This window comes from Ursus maritimus, unplaced genomic scaffold (assembly GCF_017311325.1).
Source record: "Ursus maritimus isolate PB19 unplaced genomic scaffold, ASM1731132v1 scaffold_33, whole genome shotgun sequence".
Taxonomy (NCBI): Eukaryota; Metazoa; Chordata; class Mammalia; order Carnivora; family Ursidae; genus Ursus; species Ursus maritimus.
In genome coordinates, this window is record NW_024425897.1 from 19,953,367 (window position 1) to 19,974,441 (window position 21,075).

Here is a 21,075-nt window from a genome sequence, read left to right on the forward strand (position 1 = left end):
GCATCTCCTGCTGGTCCCCTGAGGTTCTGCCTCTTAGCCCGACTTGCTGTGTGACCCTGGGCTACTCCCTGACCCTCTCTGGGCCGCAGTTGCCCCTATCTGTACATGAGGGTGGGTTGGGACCGCCGCTCATGGCTGCCCTCTCAGCCTCCCTCCTGAACGTCCTCCTCCTGCAGGTCTGGGAGCAGTGACCCCTACTGCATCGTGAAGGTGGATGACGAGGTGGTGGCCAGGTGAGGAGTGGAGAGGCCGGGCTTGCAGGCAGAGGCGTAGGGCAGGGGATGGAGGAGGAGCTCCTTCTAGACCTGGGGAGTCTGGGCACAAGATTGCACGTGGAAAAGAGGAGCCGGGCGAGGGCAATGCTTACACCGAGGATGGACGTGTGGGGCTGTCAGTGGATGCTTGGTGCTTTGCTCCTCTGGGAACAGACAGCTGGGGCTGTCAGCTCCCCTCTCCCCATCCTGACTGGCCGACACCTTCCCCCCACCCCCGGACCAGATGATGTCCCTACTGGTGTCCCAGGGCTGACTCAGCGGCTGCCAGCCTGTGCCTCCCGTAGTGGCCTCCCCGGAGGCGGGCATCTCACGCTTGGCTGGGCTGGCTGGTTCCGGGCCTGCTGGGTGCTGCGGGCACCAGGGTGTGTGTGTGTGTGTGTGTGTGTGTGTGTGTGTGTGTGCGCGTGCCCAGCTGGGCCTGCTTGTGAGTGTGCGTGGGGGTGGTGGAGGGCTGATGTGAATGCCTGTGACCACATGTGCATGTCCCTGGGAGTGTGCGGTTCATAGGCTCACATTGTGTACCGGTGGTGTGTGTGTGTGTGTGTGTGTGTGTGTGTGTGTGTGTGTGTGTGTAGGGGTGTGTGTGCACACCCGTGGGCTGCCCTGCATACACACGTGAGCACCAGTGTCTGCTTGTTTGGTTACACAGATGCCATCATGAGCACGTGTGAGGACGCGAGCATGTTTGATGAGTGAGTGAGTTTGGACGGGGGTGGAGGGACACGGGCTGGGCTGTGGTTGGCTCCCGCCCCCGCAGGCCTGAGTGGTGTGGGTGGGCAGGTGGGCGGGTGGCTGAGGCCCGGGTTCCTATGGAGACAGCAGTATTCAGGATGCTTCTGGGGCTGGTTCTGGTCCAGATGGGCTGAGAGCGGGGGGTGGGGAGCCCACATGGGTGAGGGTCAGCCTGCAGCACCCCAGCTGACCCCCTCCATTGTTCTCTATGCCCATGCTGCCGCCTCCCCACACGCTGTGGGTCCACCCCCAAACCCACAGAGAGATTCTCTGTGTGATCCCAGGCTGCTGTCTGGCCATCTCTGGGCTCTGAAGAGGGACTTCCAGCCGGGAAAAGGCCAGGCCAGGTGGAAGAGGGTGTTTGGGAAGAGGGGTCCATCTGACGGTGGTCTGGGGTAGAGGGCGGAGTGCGCATCTCTGTGTGCCTACGCGTGTATATGTTCACACTCTTTGTTGGGGAAGAGTGTGGGGAAAGGGAAGGGAAGAGTGGCAGGTGTATGACCCGATTTTGCAGCCATAGATTTGGGTGTGTCTTCATTGGGCAAAGTGGATTCCTCGTTCCCTGCTGGGTAAAGGGAAGTGCATGTGCAGGGGCGTCGGGTGAAGATGCTGTGTGTGTGTGTGTGTGTGTGTCTGTTTCTAGGCTTGCTTTGGTCCCTAACCCTCCTGTGGTTCCCTCTTGCTTCCTGAGTACTCTGGCTCCTGCTGACTTCATGGTCTCCTGGCCTCTCACGCTTCCCCATTTCCCATCCAACACCTTCCTCTTCCTCAGACTCAACAAGCTCACTCCTGCCTCAGGACCTTTGCACATGCTGTGCCAGCCATCTTGTCCTCATTTTCTCTTCCCCCTTTGCCTGACTAGCTCCTGCAGGAAGCCTTTTCTGACTCCTGTCCACACCCGCAGACCCAGCCAGGTGCCACTGAGCTCACCCCAATCACAGGACTTCTCTCACTGTGTTATGTGTCATAAGAGCTCAGGAGAGAGCACCTGCCCACTGAAGGGGGCTCTGTAGTGGCAGGGACCTGGGCACCTCTTCCTCTGATTCTCCATAGCCCACAAGGCTTGGCACACAGCCAGGGTGTTTATGGAGTGAATGAATGAATGAATGGAATTTGCGTGTTGTCGGTTACTGTGCGGGGGATTCTGTGTGTATCTGCCATCTATCACTGTGTGTGTGTGAGTGTGTGTCTGTGGGTCTCTGTGTGCTGGACATTTTTTTGGGTCTGTGTGTTTATGTGAATGTGTCTGTTTTCTCTGTATCTGCATGTGTCCATATGTAGAAACAGATAGATGTGCATTTCTAGAAATTTCTGAGGATGCATATGTGTATCTGTGTATACGGGGATGTGTCTCTGGCTTTCTTGGTGTATCTGTGTCTCTCTTTTCGTGTGCATCCTTGTGGGAGTGTGTATGTGTGTGTGTGCATGTGTGTATGTAGGTTTCGGGATATGTGAGCGTTGGGGTTTCTGGGTGTGTATTTGTGTTTTGTTTTTGTTTTTTTAAGTAGCCTCCACACCCAGCATGGTGCCCAGTGTGGGGCTTGAACTCATGACCCTGAGATCAAGACCTGAACTGAGACCAAGAGTTGGACGCTTAACTGACTGAGCCATCCAGGCGCCCGTCTGTGTGTGTATTTGTGATATATGTGTGCGGTTTGTGTGCATGTGTGTGTCTGGGTCCCCAGGTGTCCTCCACCTGTGGCCCAAGGGTCCCCAGCCCCCTGTGCTCTCTTTTGCAGGACAGCAACTGTCTGGCGGAGCCTGAGCCCCTTCTGGGGGGAGGAGTACACCATACACCTGCCCCTGGATTTCCACCATCTGGCCTTCTATGTGCTGGACGAGGATACAGTGGGGTGCGTGTACTGGGGACCCATGTTTGGGCACCTGGGGGAAGGTGGGATGCCCGGGAGCAAAGTATCCACCCAGCCGGCCCTTGATGCCTGCTCCTGCTACTCAATGACTTGGACCCTCCCCTGCCCGCCTTTCCACAGGCACGACGACATCATTGGCAAGATCTCGCTGAGCAAGGACGCAATTGCAGCCGACCCCCGAGGTGGGTGAGGGGCAGCAGCCTTCAGTTGGGCAGAGGGAATAGGGGTGGCCATGCCCACGTTTGCAGGCACGTAGCAAGTGCCACGAGGAAGCAGAGTCTTCAGTGGAAAATTATTTCAGTTGTTGACCTTTCTTTCTTTCTTTCTTTCTTTCTTTCTTTCTTTCTTTCTTTCTTTCTTTCTTTCTTTCCCTCCCTCCCTCCTTCCCTCCCTCCCTCCCTCCCTTCCTTCCTTTCGTTCTTTCCTTTTTGCAGAGAGAATGAGAGAGAGAACACACACACCCAAGCGGGGTGAGGGAGCAGCAGAGGGAGAGGGAGAGAGAGAATCTTAAGCAGGCATAGAGCCTGACATGGGGCTCAATCTCACAACCTGGAGATCATGACCTGAGCTGAAACCAAGAGTCAGATGCTTAACTGACTGAGCCACCCAGGCATCCCCATCTGTTGATTTAAAAATTTTTTTTTAATTTAGTTTATTTATTGAGTAGTTAATTACTTTACATACTTCAATATTCGAAAGGTATAATTAGCGGTGAAACTGTTCCTCTTAACCCAGCTATTCCATTTTCGTTTTCAAGGTTGTCAGTTTCTTGTATGTCCTTCTAGAGATATTTTATTTTGTGTTATTTTATTTTATTTTATTTTATTTATTTTTAAAAAGATTTAATTTATTTATTTGAAAGAGAGAGAGAGAACACAGGGGAGAGGGAGAGGGAGGAGCAGATTCCTTGCTGAGCAGGGAGCCCGACATGAGGCTCGATCCCAGGACCCTGAGATCATGACCTGAGGTGAAGGCAGACGCTTAACTGACTGAGCCACCCAGGCGCCCCTAGAGCTATTTTAAATAGGCAGGTGTATGGTGTACTCCTCCCCCCAGAAGGGGCTCAGGCTCTGCCAGACAGTTGCTGTCCTGCAAAAGAGGGCACAGGGGGCTGGGGACCCTTGGGCCATACAGGTGGAGGACACCTGGGGACCCAGACACACACATGCACACAAACCACACACATATATCACAAATACACACACAGACGGGCGCCTGGATGGCTCAGTCAGTTAAGCGTCCAACTCTTGGTCTCAGTTCAGGTCTTGATCTCAGGGTCTAAACTTATTTTAAATAGGTTTATTTATTCCAAGTGGTTTACATGAATCAACTCATTTAATTATGGTAATAACCCTGTGAGGTAGGTACTCTTTTTCTGCCCGCTCCATAGGTGAACATCCTGAGGTTACATGGCTTGCCTGAGATCACGAAGTTACTAAGTGGGATGGCCGGGATTTGAACCAAGGTTGTCTACCTCCAGTCTGGGCTCTTAACACGGCACTATATGTGTTTCATTCTCTGCTCATCGCGATGGCCGCCTGTTACTCTCACTGTTCTGTACCTTGCCTTTCACTTCACCGCATACCTTGGAGATCTTTCCATATCGGTGCCCCAAGAGCTTCTGCATTCTTTGATCTTTGACTTCATGGCACTCCATCGTGTGGATATATCATCATCTGTTTGGCTGGTTCCCTCCTGATGGGCACTTGGGTGGTTTACTGTCACTCCCTAGTTCAAACGGTACAGCCATGAATAGCCTTGTAAAAATGTGATTTCACACATGTGCAGTGATATCAATCAGTCTGATAAATTCCTAGAAGTGAATTTGCTTGGTCATGGAGTATCCATATTAGCACATTAGAGAGTTATTGCCAAGTTACCCTCTTTGGAGGAGGTAACAATTTGCCCACCCTATACCTTTGCCCAGCAATTACCAAACTCTTTGATCTTGTATCTGATAGGTAAAAAATTGCCTCTTTGTGTAGGTAATTTAGTATTTCTCTATGAATGAGATTTAAAGCCTCTTTACATATTTAAGAGTCACTTTATTTTCTTTTTTGTTTGTTGTTTATTTACATTGTATGTGCATTGCCCCTCACTGGGTTGTTTGGCTTTTCTTATTGATTTGTAGGAGCTCTTTACATATTAGGGAAATTTAACTCTGTTATATTAGCTGCAAATAGTTTTTCTCCCTTTGTCGCTTATGTTTTTTTTTGCTTATCATTTTTTTCTATGTATAAAATTTATTTCTTTTTCTCTAGTTCATCTTTTTGTTTTTACGGCTCTTGATTTTTGTGATACCTAAAGAGGCCTTCCCAACTCTAAGATAATTTTTTTTTTTTACATGATTCCTCCTCGCAACAATTTGTTTTCCTTTTTTACATTCACTTGGAATTTATCCAGATTCAAGGTATGGAGAGGTATTGAACTTTATTACTTTTGTCTGATGACTACTGATTGTCTCAACGTCAGTAATTGAATAATGTATTTTTTCATCAGTGGGGATATGTTGAAAACCTACATGCTAATCATCATAATCAGTGCTCCTATTTAATGAGGGCTTACTATGTGCCAGGCATGATGCTAAGCACTTTATATTTAGTCTTCACAACACCAAGTGAAGTGTGCACTAGAATAATCTTGAATTTATGGCTGATGGGAAATGAGGTTTGGCGAGGTGAGGGCACTTGCCCCTCCCAGAAGTTGCAGAGCTGGGAGTTGAGTCCAGGCTGTGCCTGCTTCCAAAGTCTATGTTTTCAACCTGCCCACTGAGTTGTACCCGTTGTGCCTCAAACATCCAACCAAGGGGGTGGAATTAGATGAATGAATTAGGAGGCCAAACTTCAAGAGCTTATGTACCAGATAGAAACACAAAACACGTTCACATAGAGCAAGGAGCAAGGAAAAAAAGGGAAACTATCCATGTGTCTGAATGTGGGTTCTTTTTATTTTTTAAGCAAGACAGGAGTGTGGGGGTGGAGGCATGTGGAATATCTCTGGCAGGACAGTGGATGAAGAGGAGAGTGAAGGCTAGAGAAGTCAAAGAAGGCTTCCTGAATGAAGGGGAATGAGTTGGTTCTTAAAGGTGCTTCGAGAAAGACAGTAAGGCGTGTCTCTGTAGATTCTCTTCTAGGGTCAGGTATAGGCCAGGCCAGACGGAGCACTGGGTGGGTCTTGATTGGAAAAGGTTGTAGGTGTCAGGCTAGAGTCTGGACTTTCTTCTGGAGGCACTGGGGAGCCATTGAAGGTCCTTGAGCAAGACAGTGAGGAGAGTGGGGCCATATTATCAGAGAATGGAGTGACAGGAGAGATTAGATACGTTTTCAGAAGATCTCTGAGCTGCTTTGTGGATACTGGATCACAGTGGGACCGGAGTACCTGTAGGAGATCAATTAGGAGTCTGTTGCCATAGTCAAGTGAGAGGAAGCTGATGGCATCCTGGATTTGGTGGTAGCCGTGAAGACAGAGAAAGGTGAGGTGGCACTGTACTTGATCACACACACAAGGAAGTGGGCCACCATGAGCAAGAGTTAACAGACATAATAACCACCGAATTTGAACCCATGAAGGTTTTAGATTTTATACTTATGATATACAGAATTTTAAAAGGAATAAAATATTTAAATAAATAGAAATATAATCACCAGGGGCGCCTGGGTGGCACAGCGGTTAGGCGCCTGCCTTCGGCTCAGGGCGTGATCCCGGCGTTCCGGGATCGAGTCCCACATCAGGCTCCTCCGCTATGAGCCTGCTTCTTCCTCTCCCACTCCCCCTGCTTGTGTTCCCTCTCTCGCTGGCTGTCTCTATCTCTGTCAAATAAATAAATAAAATCTTAAAAAAAAAAAGAAAGAAATATAATCACCAGAAAGGCCCTGCAATAATCATAATAAATTAAAGCAATACATTAAAAAATAGATTTGAAAAAGAACCAAATCGAACTTTTAGAGAGAAAAAGTAGTCATTGAAATTGAAAACTGAGTGGCTGAGTTCAACAGCAGATCATTCAGAGCTGAAGAGAGAATTAGTGAGCTGGAAGAGAGGTCTGAAGAAATTATTTAGACTTTAGCCCAGAGAAACAAGAAGAAAAATATAAAAGAGAAGTTCAGAGACATAGAAAATTACTCAGAAGGTCTAACATCCATTTAATTGGAGTCCTAGGAGGAAAGAATAGAAAAAATTGGAGAGAGGAGGTGATAAAAAAAAAAATTGATGACCTGGAATTTTCCAGAACTCAAGGAAGGACATGATTCCATAAGTAGAAACAGCACAACCCAAAGTAAGCAGGATAAAATAAATAAATAATAATAAAAAATCCTTACCTGCCCATGCTGTGAATTTGCCGAATATCAAACACATAGTCCTTAAAATTAAAGAGAAAAGATAGACCATTGACACATCAGTGATCAGGCTGAAATGACTTCCCAACAACTATAATGGCAGCTAGAAGTCAGTGGATGATATCTTCAAAGTGTTGAGAGAAATGAGAGAAACAGAAGTTGAAATTGACTTGACTGATTCAGGCAGGGAGAACTGCCTGGACGGAGGCTCAGAGGTAGGAATCCCCAACATTTTTGTGAGGGGAGAGTATGTTGGGATTAAATGATGGAGGGTTTTGTATACCAGGGTGAAGTGTGTGATGGTACAGGGTGAAGGGCGTTGGCCTGTACTGCCCACATTCAAATCCCAGCTCTGCCACTTCCTAGCCGTGCGATCACGGGCCAAGCTCTTCCTTCACTGTACCTCGTTTTCCTCGTCTGCAAGCGTGGATAATCACAGTACCTACATCAGAAGGCTCACATGAGACGTCCATGACTTAATACACATTTAATGTTAATTGAATGTTTAAGTTAACGCAATGCCAGTGTCCGGTAGGTACTTACTAAATGTGAGCACCTGTGCCCTGCAGGAATTGATAGCTGGATCAACCTGAGCCGTGTGGACCCAGATGCCGAGGTTCAGGGCGAGATCTGCTTGGATGTACAGATGCTAGAGGATGCGCGGGGCCGTTGTCTTCGCTGTCACGTGCTCCAGGCCAGGTTTGGTCATAATGGGGGATGGTGCGGGGTAGGTCTGAGAATGAGCAAGAGTTTGCTGGATTCCCCCAGCGGTCTTGGTTTTTGAGACCACCTCACTCCTGGGACACTTCTGGGCTCACAACCAGGATCTCTTGTAGGCAAACAGTCCAAGTTCACCAGGTTTGCACGTTCCTGGGGTCAGAGCACGAGCAAAATCCTTGCTGGGTCCCCAGTGACCAGCAGCTGAAGGTCAGACACTCAGGATGGCCAGACAAAGTGTGGAGGTGTATTAATCAAATTGTAAGTGAGAGATACCCAGTTCATACTAGCTTAAGCAGATTGGCTTGGATGAATGACATGCAGCTTCAGGCATGGCTGGATCCAGGTGCACAAACAGTGACATCAAGTATCTGTAGATATAGATTTCTTGGCTATTTTTTGTGTTAGCTTCATTCTCAGGCAGTCTCTCTCCAGTTGTGGGCAAAGATGACGCCAGCAGCCCCAGGATGGCATCCTACCAACTTGGCAGGTCCAACTGAAGAAGAAATTTCCTTCATGATTTCCAACTAATGTCCTAGGACTGATTCTTATTGGCTCAGTCTGGGGCACATACCTATCTCTGAACCAATTACATGGACTCCGATGGGTTAGACCTGAGTCCCATACCCACTCCTGGAGTGGAGAGAGGGATCAGCCTACCTAAATCATGTGAGCTGGGAGTGTGAGAGAGGGACAGGTCCTCTCCCAAAGAAACAGGAGAAGGAGGACAGATGTAGGACCAGCTTGTGGGATATCCATCTTCCCTCCTGCCTATTTATCACTCAGTAATCCCTGCTCTCTCCCTCAGCTCCCCCATCACTTTGCTTCCTTAAATGCTCCCATGCCTTTCCCCCCTCTCATCTCTCATCTTGTCTTTCTGCCTTGTTTTCACACCTTACTCCCCCAACCCTCACTTTTAGACCAGTCCTCACTCAGGTTGGGGAGGATCTCTATTTCTGGTTTGCTGTGTGACCTTAAAGCTTTTTCTTGCCCTCTCTGTGCCTTTCCCACCATCTCCAGATTTCTGTCTCCAGCTGGGGCTCCCTGGAGTCTGGTTGAATTACCAGGGTCGCAGAGGACAGGCACAAAGACTGAGCGTAGGACAGGGGGTTCTTCATCTGCTTTGTGCCAGTGGCCTCCTCCCCAGCCACAAGGCTGTGCAGGATCCTTGCAAGCAGGAGAGGGACTGATTGCTGTCGCTTAGCAACTAGGCTGGCTCCTAGGAAACCAAAGAAGGCTTTGGATGCCAAACAGGGGTGGGAGAGGAGCAGCAGGAGGAAGCAAGCAGCCCCTGGTGGGGGACTTGTCACTGGATTTGGGGGACCTCATGAAGGGGGGATTGGAGAAGCTGACTGAGGTGAGACTTTCAGGTTGTTGTGGCAACCAGAGAGAGGAGGTCCTTGCCTCAAACCTTTTCTTGGGTCCTAGGTAGGGTGTGGATAGGAGTATTTGTTGAATGAATGAATGAATGAATGAGCACTAACATCCTGCCAGCTGCTATGCTAAGCCTTTTATACACATCATGTCATTTAAGCCTTGGCCGTGTGAGGTTGATCTGTTATTATTTCCATTTTCCAGATGAGGAAACTGAGACTCAGGGTGAGGAAGGGACTTTTCCCAGTGTCACTCAGCCAGTGAGTGGTGGAGCCAGGCTTTGAACCCTGGCATCTGGTCTCCTACCAGGGGCTCCAGGGAAACTGAGGCTCCCTTTCCACTCCCCACTGCATCTTCATCTCTTGGGCTTTGTGATTTAGGACTTGACCTTCTGGTGCCTCAGTTTCCTTATCTGGAAGATAGGGGCATACTAGGGCCTCCCCATAGGGTAGCACTGGTCAACAGGAAGATACTGGGCTTGGACGGGCAAGGTGACGGGTGCTCCTTGCTGGGTCCCTATGGTGAAGGCCAGAGGCATTTGAATGGTCTATCCTGAACCCCTTTCCCAAGGTCCAGCTTGGGTCTTGGTCCTCAAGGGTCCTGCATCCCTCACTCCTTTCCTCATCTGTCCCCAGGGACCTGGCCCCCCGAGATATCACCGGCACGTCTGACCCATTCGCACGTGTGTTCTGGGGCAGCCAGAGCTTGGAGACTTCAGTGAGTGGTGGCGTGGATCGGGGGAGGGGCGGGCATGGTGGCAGGCCCTCCTCAGCTCTCCCTCACTCTACCTCCCCCAGACCATCAAGAAGACCCGTTTCCCACACTGGGATGAGGTGCTGGAGCTGCGGGAGATGCCGGGTTCCCCAGCCCCGCTGCGGGTAGAGCTCTGGGACTGGGACATGGTGGGCAAGAATGACTTCTTGGGCATGGTAAGCACTCCCTCCCCTGACACCCTCCATGGCTCCCCACTGCCTTCAAGAGGGAAGGAGAAGGGAGATGGGCTGTACCTCCTAGGATCTGGAATGATAGGTATGAAGGCTGTCTCAACTGGCTCCTTGACCTGGCCTGGGTGACGGAGTCCCATTACCCCATTGTCAGGTGAGGAGACGGAGGCTCTCCAAGGGGCAGGAGCCTGCCCAAGGTCACAGGGCAAGCCCAGATGCTCACCTGGGGTGAGAGTACTCAGGAGGACCGTGTGCTAAGTGCTTCTCCAGCATAATCTCACTTACGCACCCTCGTGGCCACCCAGTGAGGCTGGGATTGTTGTCTGCATTTGATAGATGGGGAAACTGAGGTTCATTCAGAGAAGTTGAGTGGCTTTCCTAAGGCCATACGCCTAAGAAAGAGCAGAGCCAGAATCTGAGTTCAGGTTTCCCTGACTCCAGAACCTCAGCCCTTCACCCCTACCCCTGGAAGCACTGAGCTCAAGGTCTCTCTCTTGGAACCTCCGTTTGCACATCTGTAAAATGGGTGTGACTGCCCCTGCCTCTCAGTGGGAATGGATGTGTAGTCAGGGCTGACGGTTTTTAAAAGGAGGCAAGATTAGAGCAAGTTATAGGGAGGCTTGGTTATGCACAGCCGGGGGGCAGGGGGCAGGCGTGTAAATGGAGTAGCCGCTTGGGAACAGTCTGGCTGTTCCTCACGTGGTTAAAGACCGTCGCCACGTGCCCTGGCGCTCCGCTCCTGGGTGAGCACCAAAGAGACATGGAAACACATGTCTGCACAAAAGCTTGTACCTGAAGGCTCACAGCAGCGTTGTTCGTGATGGCCAAGAGCGGAAACAACCCAAACGTCCCTCCGCAGTTGAATGAATAAACACAACGTGGTGTATCCTTGCAATGGAATAGTACTCAGCCGTAAAAGGGAATGAAGTCACGGCAGCTGCTACAAGGCGGATGAATCTGGAAGCATGCTAAAGGGGAGAAGCCAGTCCCCACAGATTATATGATTTCATTTATATGGGATGTCTTTTTTTTAAGATTTTATTTTATTTGAAAGAGAGAGTGAGTGAGAGAGAGAGCAGGAGCAGGGGGAGAGGGAGAAGCAGACTCCTCCTGCTGAGCAGGGAGCCTGATGTGGGGCTCGATCCCAGGACCCCGGGAGCATGACCTGAGCTGAAGGCAGTCGCTTAACCAACTGAGCCACTCAGGCGCCCCTGTAGGGGATGTCTGAAGTAAGTGAGTGTGTAAAGGCAGAAAGTAGACGAGTGGTGGCCAGGAGCTGGGGGTGGGGGTGGGAGATGGGGAGTGACAGCTAACGAGCACAGGCGTTGGGGGACTGACAGAAAATGTTCTGAAATTAGCGGTGACGGTTGCACAACCCTGTGAGTAGACCGAAAGCCATTGAATCACACACTTTAAATACGTGAATTGTATGGGATGCAAATTACATCTTTATAAAGTTATTTTAAAAGAGAGGGGGTGGGGCTCAGGGGCCTTCTGGACTGTCTTTAAGCTTTCAGACAGATGCGATTTGTGTCCCCAAACAGCTGAAAATGCCCTCAGTCCAGATATGTGGTCTCTAGCAGCTGTATGACCTCGGACAAGTCGCTCCATCGCTCCAAGCCTCAGTTTCCCCAGCTGTAAATTAAGTGTACCCTGGAGGCCCTCAGCGTCCTGGCAGGAGCTAATGCTTTGGGACTGGGAGAGGGAGTGTGGCTGCTGCTGTGTCGATGGGGTATGGTAGGGGAGAGGAGGTGGCCCCTGGAAGGCTACGCCTCCCCTCCTCGGGTGGGCAGTCGGAGCTCTTCTTCTAGGCCTGGCAAGGTCGGGTTCGGCTGAGGGTCTCTGTGTCCCCCCGCAGGTGGAGTTCCCCCCACAGGTCCTGCAGCAGAACACACCCAGGGGCTGGTTCCGTCTCCTGCCCTTTCCCAGAGCCGAGGAGGATTCTGGGTAAATGTGGGTGCGGAGGGAGGCGGCCAGGCTGAACTCATGTCAACTTCAGCTTGTGGGCAGGTCCTGGTGGGTGCCCATGTCAGCCCACAAGCTGTCACCATGTCACTTTGTCCACTCACTTAGCAAATGTCTGTCTTACAATATGCGTTTACTTATGTGCAAGTGAGTTCACCTTGTACCCATCCACCTGTTTGCACGTGAACGTATCAGCTCACACTAGTCAGAAACCTGGGTCGTTCCACACCTGTGCACACCTGTTCACATTGTCTGTTCTTGTACACCTTATACTGGCCACACTGTTTACATCGACTGTACCTGTCCGTTCCTGTGTATCCCTCTCAACATCTGTTCACATACGCCCACACCTGTCCACACCTGTCCACACTTGTCTGCATCGGACTACACTATCCGCACCTGCCCCCGTTGTCCGTTCACAATGCACACATTTTTTGCACTGCCCACGTCATTCCACACCAGTCTCTGTTAACACTGTCCGCACTCGTCTGCTCCTGTGTATCCCCGTCAATATCTGTTCACACCTGGCCACACCTGTTCACACCTGTGCACACCTGTCCCCATCTGCCTTGTTTTGCTAATATCCGTGCTCCTTATCTGCACTCCCACCTGCCTCTCTTGGCCGTCCGCACCTGCGCGTACGCACATATGCTCCCTCACCTGCCATCTGACCCTGGTCAGGGGGACCCTGGGCGCTGTGCGGCTGAAGGTGCGCCTCACCGAGGACCGCATCCTGCCCTCCCGGCATTACCAGCCGCTCACGGAGCTGCTCATGGAGTCTGTGCTGGGGCCGGCGGAGGTGGGTACACCCGTTCTACTGGGGTCTGGATGGTGGCCTCCCCTGCTTCAGGGATCCCTCCGGGGCTCTTTTGTTGTGGGGTCCCAGGACCCCGGGCCACCTCTCCTGCCTCCTGTCCTTGCCCAGGAGGATACTGCCAGTCCTCTGGCGGTGCTGGAGGAGCTGACCTCAGGTGACTGCCGCCAGGACCTCGCCACCAAGCTGGTGAAGCTCTTTCTTGGCCAGGGCCTGGCCGGGCCCTTTCTGGACTATCTCACCCGGCGGGAGGTGACCCGGACCAGTGAGTTGCCTGCACAAGCCCCAGACATCTCACCCCAGGATTGGGTCTGCACAGGGTCTCTGAGGGAGAAGCGGGGGGCCTCAGGCAGAGGTCAGGGGCTCCTCTGTGTGTGTGTGAGGGGGGTCCCTACGCTGTGCACCAGCAGCCCGCTGGGGATGCCGTCTTGGATCAAGGCGCTGGCTTTGCTGCTCTTGAGCTGTGTGACCTTAGGCCGCTCACTGAACCACTCTGGGCCCCTGGACTGTGAATGGAGTCGGTGTTGCAGCCTCCCTGATTCCTGAAGCTGGAAGAATCGTGACTCCCACCTAGGGTGGGAGGGGTGAGGTGGCTCCAGCCCCTAAATCCCAGCAAACACTTCCCTCTGTCCTCCCAGCTGACCCCAACACCCTCTTCCGTTCTAACTCCCTGGCATCCAAGGCAATGGAGCAATTTATGAAGGTGAGCAGGCAAAGGCTGGGGCCAGCTGCAGCTTCCTCAAAGGGACCCCTTTCCTGTGCTTCCCGGGACCCCAGAGCTTGGCCGGCCTCGGCTGGCTCAGGGTAGCTGAGCCGGGCTGCTGGTGGCTGGCGCCTGGCTTCGCCCTGAGATGCACCTGGAGAGCGCCCCCCACTCCGGCCCTTGGGCAGGCCTCAGCCTCGCTCTGAGCCCCTCCCTGCACGGTCCCCCCTGGCCCGGCTCGTGGGCATGCCCCGGCCTCACCCTCAGCCCCATCCCACGCGGTCCCCCCTGCCCTCAGCTCGTGGGCATGCCTTACCTGCACGAGGTCCTGAAGCCGGTGATTAACCGCGTCTTCGAGGAAAAGAAGTACATGGAGCTGGACCCATGCAAGATGGACCTGGGCCGCACCAGGTGAGCAATGCCTCAGCGGCGAACCCCAACCCCTGGCAGCCCCCTTGTCTGCTCAGAGCCTTGTCAGGCTGGGTCTGTGCCAATGGCCTCCCCTCCCTCCGGGGCAACCGCTCAGGAGCCCCGCATTCCAGCAGAAAGCCTCACTGGGACCACCGCGATCCTCGGGCTGCGTAGTGTAGTGGTGATGGGCAGGACTCTGACACTGAGCTCCTGGGTTCGAATCCCAGCTGGGAGGCGGGCGAGACAGACCCCACACCTGTGTGGGAAGGGGCAAGAACATTACAGCTAGAGAAGTGTTATTCCATCGTCCACTCAACAAACAATGTGGAGAATCTATTGTGCAGACACTGGCCGAACACTGGTCCAGAGCAGGGAACAAAACTGACGCAAATCCGCCTTCCACGGGGAGGAAGATAGCCAACTAAAGAAGGTTATTGAAGGTGCTCAGGGGAATGGAGGGAGACAGAGCAGGGAAGGAATGTGGAAGGGCCAGGAGCAGAGCAGGGGCTTGCAATATTTCATAGGGTGGTCAGAGGGACAGCCTCACAGAGAAGGGGACCTTTCAGCAGAGACTTGAAGGAGATGAGGGAGGGAGGCATGCACAGATCTGGTGAAGAGTATCCCGGGCAGGGAGAAGAGCCAGTGCAAAGGCCCTGAGGTGGGTGCATGTGTCCGGCATGTCCCTGTCGACAATGCACCGAACCAGGGTCCGTGATGTGTGATGGGGAAGGGATGGTCTCTTTGAGGAGGGGACATTTAAGCTAAACGTGGGTGCAAGAGTGTCTCAGGCAGAGGGAACAGCACGCACAAGACTTCGCGACAGGAGTGAGCTCAGTGTGTTTGAGCAGCGGAGGGTTTTGAGCAGACAGATGCTGGGCTCGGAGGCACAGCCACTCTGTTTCCCCAGGAGAATCTCCTTCAAGGGCGCCCCCTCAGAGGAGCACGTGCGGGACGCCAGCCTGGGGCTGCTGACGGGCTACCTGGGGCCCATCGTGGATGCCATCGTGGGCTCCGTGGGGCGCTGCCCGCCTGCCATGCGCCTCGTCTTCAAGCAGCTGCGCCAGTGCGTGGAGGAGCGCTTCCCCCAGGCGGAGCACGAGGTGGGCCACGCGATCATGGAGCAGATGGGGACACTGAGGCTGGGGAGGGGCCGTAGCTTGTCCAGGGTCACACGGGGAGGCCGGGCGGGGCGTGGTGGGGACAGACCTGGGCTGCCCGCGCTGAAGTACTGTGTCTCCTGTCGGAAGCGGGGATGGTCTTCCCGGCAGGGTCTGGGATCCAGGGGTGGTGCTCACAGTGGTAACAGCGGCTGCCGCTATATATAGCCCTGACCAGGGGTTCCTTGCCTCATCTCGTCTCCATGTCCCCCTCTGGGGTGGGGACCAGTACTCCTTCCATTGCCCAGAGGAGGAAGCAGAGGCCCCGAGGGACTGAGGCACAGGGTGCTGGGCTAGGCACCTGTCTAGGCAGGCTGGCTTCGAATCGGCGCTCAGAACCACCAGATAAGAGAGTCTGGCCCAAGGTAAGTGCTTCTTAAATTCCGCTCTCAGGAAGAGAAAGAGAGCGCGAGCGAGAGAGAGCATGAGAGAGCGCGAGAGCGCGCGGGTGCACGGTAGGCGCTGAGCAGCAGACACCCAGAACAGCCTAAAAATCAATGCCCGCACCTGCTGGTGCTTGGCCAGTATTCACGCAGAAGCGGAGAGCCCGGGTGCTGCCTCAGACACAGAGGTGAATGGAGGAAGCAGTCCAGGCTGGGGCAGTAGGGCGTGGTAGGGACTGTGGCAAGCTGGAGCGCCCACGGCTTGTCTAACAGGGTAGCTCGTGGCACTCGTTGCCGGGTAGGAACGGGGAGCCAGTATTGCCAGACTGTGAGAGTTTATTTTCTAAAGCCAACATTCTGGATGTTGTGTGAAGTCTCTCATTTTTTAAATGTTGGCACTAATTCACCTAACAATAACAACAACAACCCCGCACCACCACTTTGAGCCGGTCGTTACATGTTCGCAGCTGGACTGGCCCGTGGGTTACCCGTTTGAGCCCCCCCGGTTTAATGGTCAGCATCCCTTCCAGGTGGCTGTTTTTGTCCTGCCTTACAGATGACATCACATCAGGCTAACTCTTAGGGTAGTGCTGACGTAGTAGAAACGTGGTCTGGGGGTTCACTTTGCAGAAAAATCTAAGACCTGCTCGATGTTGGAGATGTAATGGCCCAGTCCCGACAGCTTGAGTTAAGAGCCCTTGATTACGCCACACCTCTCTCCACGTTCTGTTCACAGGTGGGGACACTGAGGCCCAGAGCGGTAAAGAGTCTTGGCCAAGGGTTGTGGACTCAAAGCGAGGCCTCTGGTCTCCCAGCGGGGGTCTCTCCCTTCTCCCCTCAGCCCCTGCTGAGGAGTGAGCTCTGGGCCTCCAAACTGGGACATCGCTTGATTTACGCCCCACTTTGCCAGGCTCTCGCCTGGGCTGCAGGTGCTAAGTGGGACACAGCTGTGGCAGGGAGGAGGGTAGGGAAGCGGGGAGGCCGGCTCCCTAGACAGTGGGGGACCCAATGTGACACATGAGTGTCCTCTGGTTCTCAGCTCCCACGGTGGGCAGAGTCCATGGGCAGGGAGCAGGGACTTTCTCAGGGCCACGAGGGTGGATGGGGTCATGGAAACCCAGGGGAACTCCTTTCTCTGCCGCTCTGACACCTGTTCCTCCTTAAGAAAGGAAGTCAAAGAGCTGATGTCAAGGACTAAAATTACCCTGGAATATGGCAGGCACCACGGGGACGGTGGCCTTGGGGGCAGCTCAGGTTCCAGATGAGGGCGGGTGGGGGCAGAGACCCTCCTTCTGGGCAGTGTCGGGTACCCAGCTGTCGGCAGGGCTCACTGTCAGCACGGAGGTGCTGGAGGAAGTTGGCACGGTCCCAGGGAGGGTATTGTCTCAAGTGTGAATACAACCCCCTAAATAAATACTGCAGCACATTCTCGGGCTAAATATAGCCGGGCAAGTGTGAACGGTGTGGGGGGAGTGACTTGGGAGAGCCAGATGCACCCGGGATAAAGGCACACCCTCTCTGAGTTGCCTCGGCTGGCGCTGGGGGATCCCGGCTTACCTGCAGGTGGGCCAGGGCCCGGGACTCACACCGAGGGGCACCGCACTTTACAGTTTGTAGGAGGCAGAGTCTGGGGCTGGGGGGCCACACAGGACAGGCTCAGGAGCCATCCCGCCTGGGTTCACTCCTGAGCCTGTGTCCTTGTCCAGAAAACGGGGAAAATAGTACCTACTCCACGGGATTGTTAGTGGTTCAGGTTAGTCCCTCAGCGAGTGCTCCACAGTGGCGAGGGTCGGATGCAGGAGAGTGTGATGAAGAGCTGAGAGCTCAATCCTGCCCGGGTTCAAATCTCGGCTCTGCCATTTACAGCTGTGTGGCCTTGGGCAGGTGACCTCTCTTTGGGCTTCAGTTTCCTTCTCTGTAAAACGGAGCCAGAATCCCTCCCAGGGTGCGTAGTCCATAGACCAGGCATCTGGCCTGGTGCTATTAATATAATAAATCAGATTGGGAGGCTGAACTCTGCCTCCTCTACTCATCAACTGTGTGACCTTGGGCAAGTCCCTTGGCATCTCTGATTTTCTGCTTCCTCACCTGTGAAAGGGGAATCATGATGCTGCTTCCTTTATAGGCCTGTGCCCTTAGCATGGCGCTCGGCACAAAGCAGACGATGTTGGGCTAGAGCGGATCATGCAGGATTGGTATTGTTACTCTGTTTTCCAGGTGGAGAAACTGAGGTCCAGAGAGAAAAAGCCATCTTGGCAGACCGGCATGGTCTCCTGGCCCACCTCCCATCCCACTTCCCCTTGCACCACCAATCTATAGTCCTTGCTGCCTCAGTTTCCCCATCTGGGAAGTGGGTCCTTGGGGGCTCCTCTTACCTGCTGCTCCTCTTGACAGGATGTGAAGTACCTGGCCGTAAGTGGCTTTCTCTTCCTGCGATTCTTTGCACCTGCCGTCCTCACCCCGAAGCTGTTTGACCTCCGGGACCAGCACGCAGATCCCCAGACCAGCCGCTCGCTGCTACTACTTGCCAAGGTGCCAAAAGTGGAGTCCCACATTCTGGGTGGTCTTAGCCAGGGAAAAGCATAGGAACAGAGGGAAGGCCAAACCGACAGAAGACCCAAATGGCACCCAGAGAAACCTGTCTGAAACACCCATTAACCTTCCATCCTGAATGTGAGGGCATTCATTCATATGTTCTCCAATTTTGTCTCCTGAAACGAAAACCCTACCCTTCCAGGAGGAAAGTGGGAAGCAAGCTAGTAGTCATTTACACCTTAGTATGAATTAGACCATCTCTTGCAAAGTGGCCATATTTTGAGGTTCTGATGGACTCCAAAGTATGCATGATAGGATCAGGCAGTCCTGGGCAGGGGAATTGGGCTCTGGAGGGAACAGAATAAGGGCACTGGGGGTGCATATCTGTCCACAGAGGTGTAGATATTGCTCAAAGCAGGTGCTGCTGAGTCTTCCCCTTTCATTGAGCACTGATTTGAGAGTCAGGACTCAGGGGCTCTGTTCTGGGTTCACAGATGCCCTTCTCCCTGCAGTGACCTTGGCCCTGGCATTCCTTGCTTCTTTGCTCCAGGCTGTGCAGAGCATCGGAAACCTGGGCCAGCAGCTGGGCCAAGGCAAGGAGCTCTGGATGGCCCCCCTCCACCCCTTCCTGCTGCAGAGTATATCACGTGTGAGGCACTTCCTGGACCAGCTGGTGGATGTGAATGGGGAGGAGGGTGAGTCCCTGTGTTCCTGCCACATCGGGCTTGTCACTCTGTGGACCCTTGGGACCTGCCCTTCCCCCCACCCCCCACCAGTGCTGAGACCGTGGACCTGTGGGTCAGCTAGTCGGTCAGCTAACATTTCCTGGCCCCCCTGTGCTAGGTCCCAGAGATGAACAGAGCTCAGGCCCTGTCCTCCAGGCTATCCCAGCCAACGTGGAGATATGTGCGGGTGCTGTCGCATGGTGTGCTCGCAATCAAAACATATCTATTAAGTGCTTGGTAGACACTGTTCCAGGTGCCAGGGAAGAGCAGTGGAAAAGACAGAGGAAGCTCCTGCTCTCATGGAAGTTTTATTCTACCGGGGACCACAGGCTATAATCAAGATGAGTTAGCAAATAATATAGTATGTTCAGGAGTGATTGTGTAAGGAGAAAAAATAAAGGAAGGAAGAGAATGTTGGTGTGGGGGTGGCAGGCCAAACTTTTAGGCAGAGTGGCCAGAAATGGCCTCACTAGGGTGCTATTAGAGCAAAGACCTGAAGGAGGACAGAGAGCAAGCCATGAAGATCCCAGGGAAGAGTATTCCAGGCTGGGAACAGCATGTGCAAAGGCCCTGTGGTGGGGAACAGGGAGCCACAGGGAGGAGCCAGTGTAGAAGAGGGAATGAGGGGGCACAAAGGAGAGGTGTGGGCCAGATTGTGTGGGGGCTTCATAGGCAGCTGGGCTTTGATGGGGAATGAAATGGAGCCTGGGACTGTTTTCAGCAGAAGAGTTGGGGCTAAGTCTGTATCACAATGTAGGGCTCGGGGCATGAGATAGTTGGGTCCAAGTCACGTAGGAGGAACCCGTCGGAATGCGGAGCCCTGGTTGTAGTGTGGCGGGGGTCCCTGTGGTGCTGGGGAGGGACCCCCCGGGGGGCTAGATTCCAGCAGGTACTCCCTGGACTGACTTCATGAGGCATGCCCCTCCTTCCACCCCTCTCGCACTGGCTGCCTGCACCATTGTCGGCAAAGCTTCGGGAGAGGTATCCTTGATGCCTCCTTTGTGCTCCCCACCCCACCTTCAGTGATTCACTCCCTAATGGAGGGAGTGGAGTCCACAGCCGTCCTGTTGTTCACCTCCTGCCTCTAGGGGGCAGAGTCATGCTCGGCCATAGAGGCCCTGGGCACGACGGCACAGCAGGTCGAGCCTGGATAGGAGAGGTTCATTGTCACCCCCTCCCCATTTCCCAGAGGCTGGGGGCCCAGCCAGGGCCCTGGTGGCCCCCTCGGTGATTGTTCGTGAAGGTTACCTGCTGAAGCGCAAGGAGGAGCCCACCAGCCTGGCCACACGCTTTGCCTTCAAGAAGCGTTACTTCTGGCTCAGCGGGGAGACTCTCTCCTACTCCAAGAGTCCTGAGTGGCAGGTGGGGCTCCAGCCCACAGCAGAGGGCTTTCTAGCAGTGGCCTCCCTTATTGAGCTGCCTCTCTGTAAGCTGGGGGAAACTGAGGCCCAGGAGGGGACAAGGACTGGGCAAGTCCAAGTCTCAGGCCAGGCTCTGCTCACACCTTTGGGCCAGTGTGAGCACAGGACAGACACAGGCATCCACCTACACACACACCATCAGATGTCCTTCAGAATGTGCTCTTGCGGTGGTCCGGACCCCCGTCCCCCGCCCAGGTATGACACGCACAGGGCACCGACAATGCTTAGCAGCCCTCTGATGCTCCCCCCAGGCCTATGCCCATGCGCCATCCTACTCACCTAAAATTGGATCTGCTCGCGCAGAGGTCCCTGCCTGGCGATATAGGGACACACACGCAGGCTTTTGTTCACGGGGTCCTTCATCAAACATTTATTGAGTGCCTACTGTATACCATGCAGTGTTCTAGGCATTGGACACACAGCAGTAAACAAGACATAAAATCCCTGTTCTCATGGTGTTGCCACTGAAATCCAGCAGCAACTCAGGCGCCTGCTGGCGTGTACGCATTTCTGTCTGCACGTCTGGGAGGAACAGCGAACTCCGGACAGGGTGTGCTTGCTTATGATTCACTTTGTCAGCAAAGCATAGATTCTAGAGTTCCAATCTCTGGTTTCCAACGCCGGCTCCACGAGCTGAGTGACCTTGGGAGGGGCGTGGATCCTCCTATCTGCCTCAGTTTCCTCATCAGCCCATAGACCCAGCCTCAGAAA

General features: G+C 53.5%; 1 protein-coding gene across 5 annotated transcripts in view; it reads left to right on the forward strand.

The window, feature by feature from the left end:
• The window catches only part of RASAL1 (RAS protein activator like 1), a 28,673-nt gene that overhangs the window by 4,192 nt on the left and 3,406 nt on the right, over positions 1 to 21,075 (forward strand). For 2 of the 5 annotated variants that reach the window (XM_008688909.2, XM_008688910.2), the window contains exons 2-16: positions 177 to 233; positions 2,747 to 2,860; positions 2,999 to 3,060; positions 7,785 to 7,914; positions 9,942 to 10,023; positions 10,104 to 10,235; positions 12,109 to 12,197; positions 12,897 to 13,014; positions 13,141 to 13,294; positions 13,668 to 13,732; positions 14,031 to 14,143; positions 15,051 to 15,243; positions 18,078 to 18,215; positions 18,769 to 18,913; positions 20,133 to 20,305. In XM_008688909.2, the coding sequence (XP_008687131.2) occupies positions 177 to 233; positions 2,747 to 2,860; positions 2,999 to 3,060; positions 7,785 to 7,914; positions 9,942 to 10,023; positions 10,104 to 10,235; positions 12,109 to 12,197; positions 12,897 to 13,014; positions 13,141 to 13,294; positions 13,668 to 13,732; positions 14,031 to 14,143; positions 15,051 to 15,243; positions 18,078 to 18,215; positions 18,769 to 18,913; positions 20,133 to 20,305 (1,765 nt within the window). Of the gene's footprint in view, positions 1 to 176; positions 234 to 2,746; positions 3,061 to 7,784; positions 7,915 to 9,941; positions 10,024 to 10,103; positions 10,236 to 12,108; positions 12,198 to 12,896; positions 13,015 to 13,140; positions 13,295 to 13,667; positions 13,733 to 14,030; positions 14,144 to 15,050; positions 15,244 to 18,077; positions 18,216 to 18,768; positions 18,914 to 20,132; positions 20,306 to 21,075 lie in introns of all 5 variants that reach the window. The other 3 variants (XM_008688906.2, XM_040619905.1, XR_005831735.1) reach the window with 2 other exon arrangements.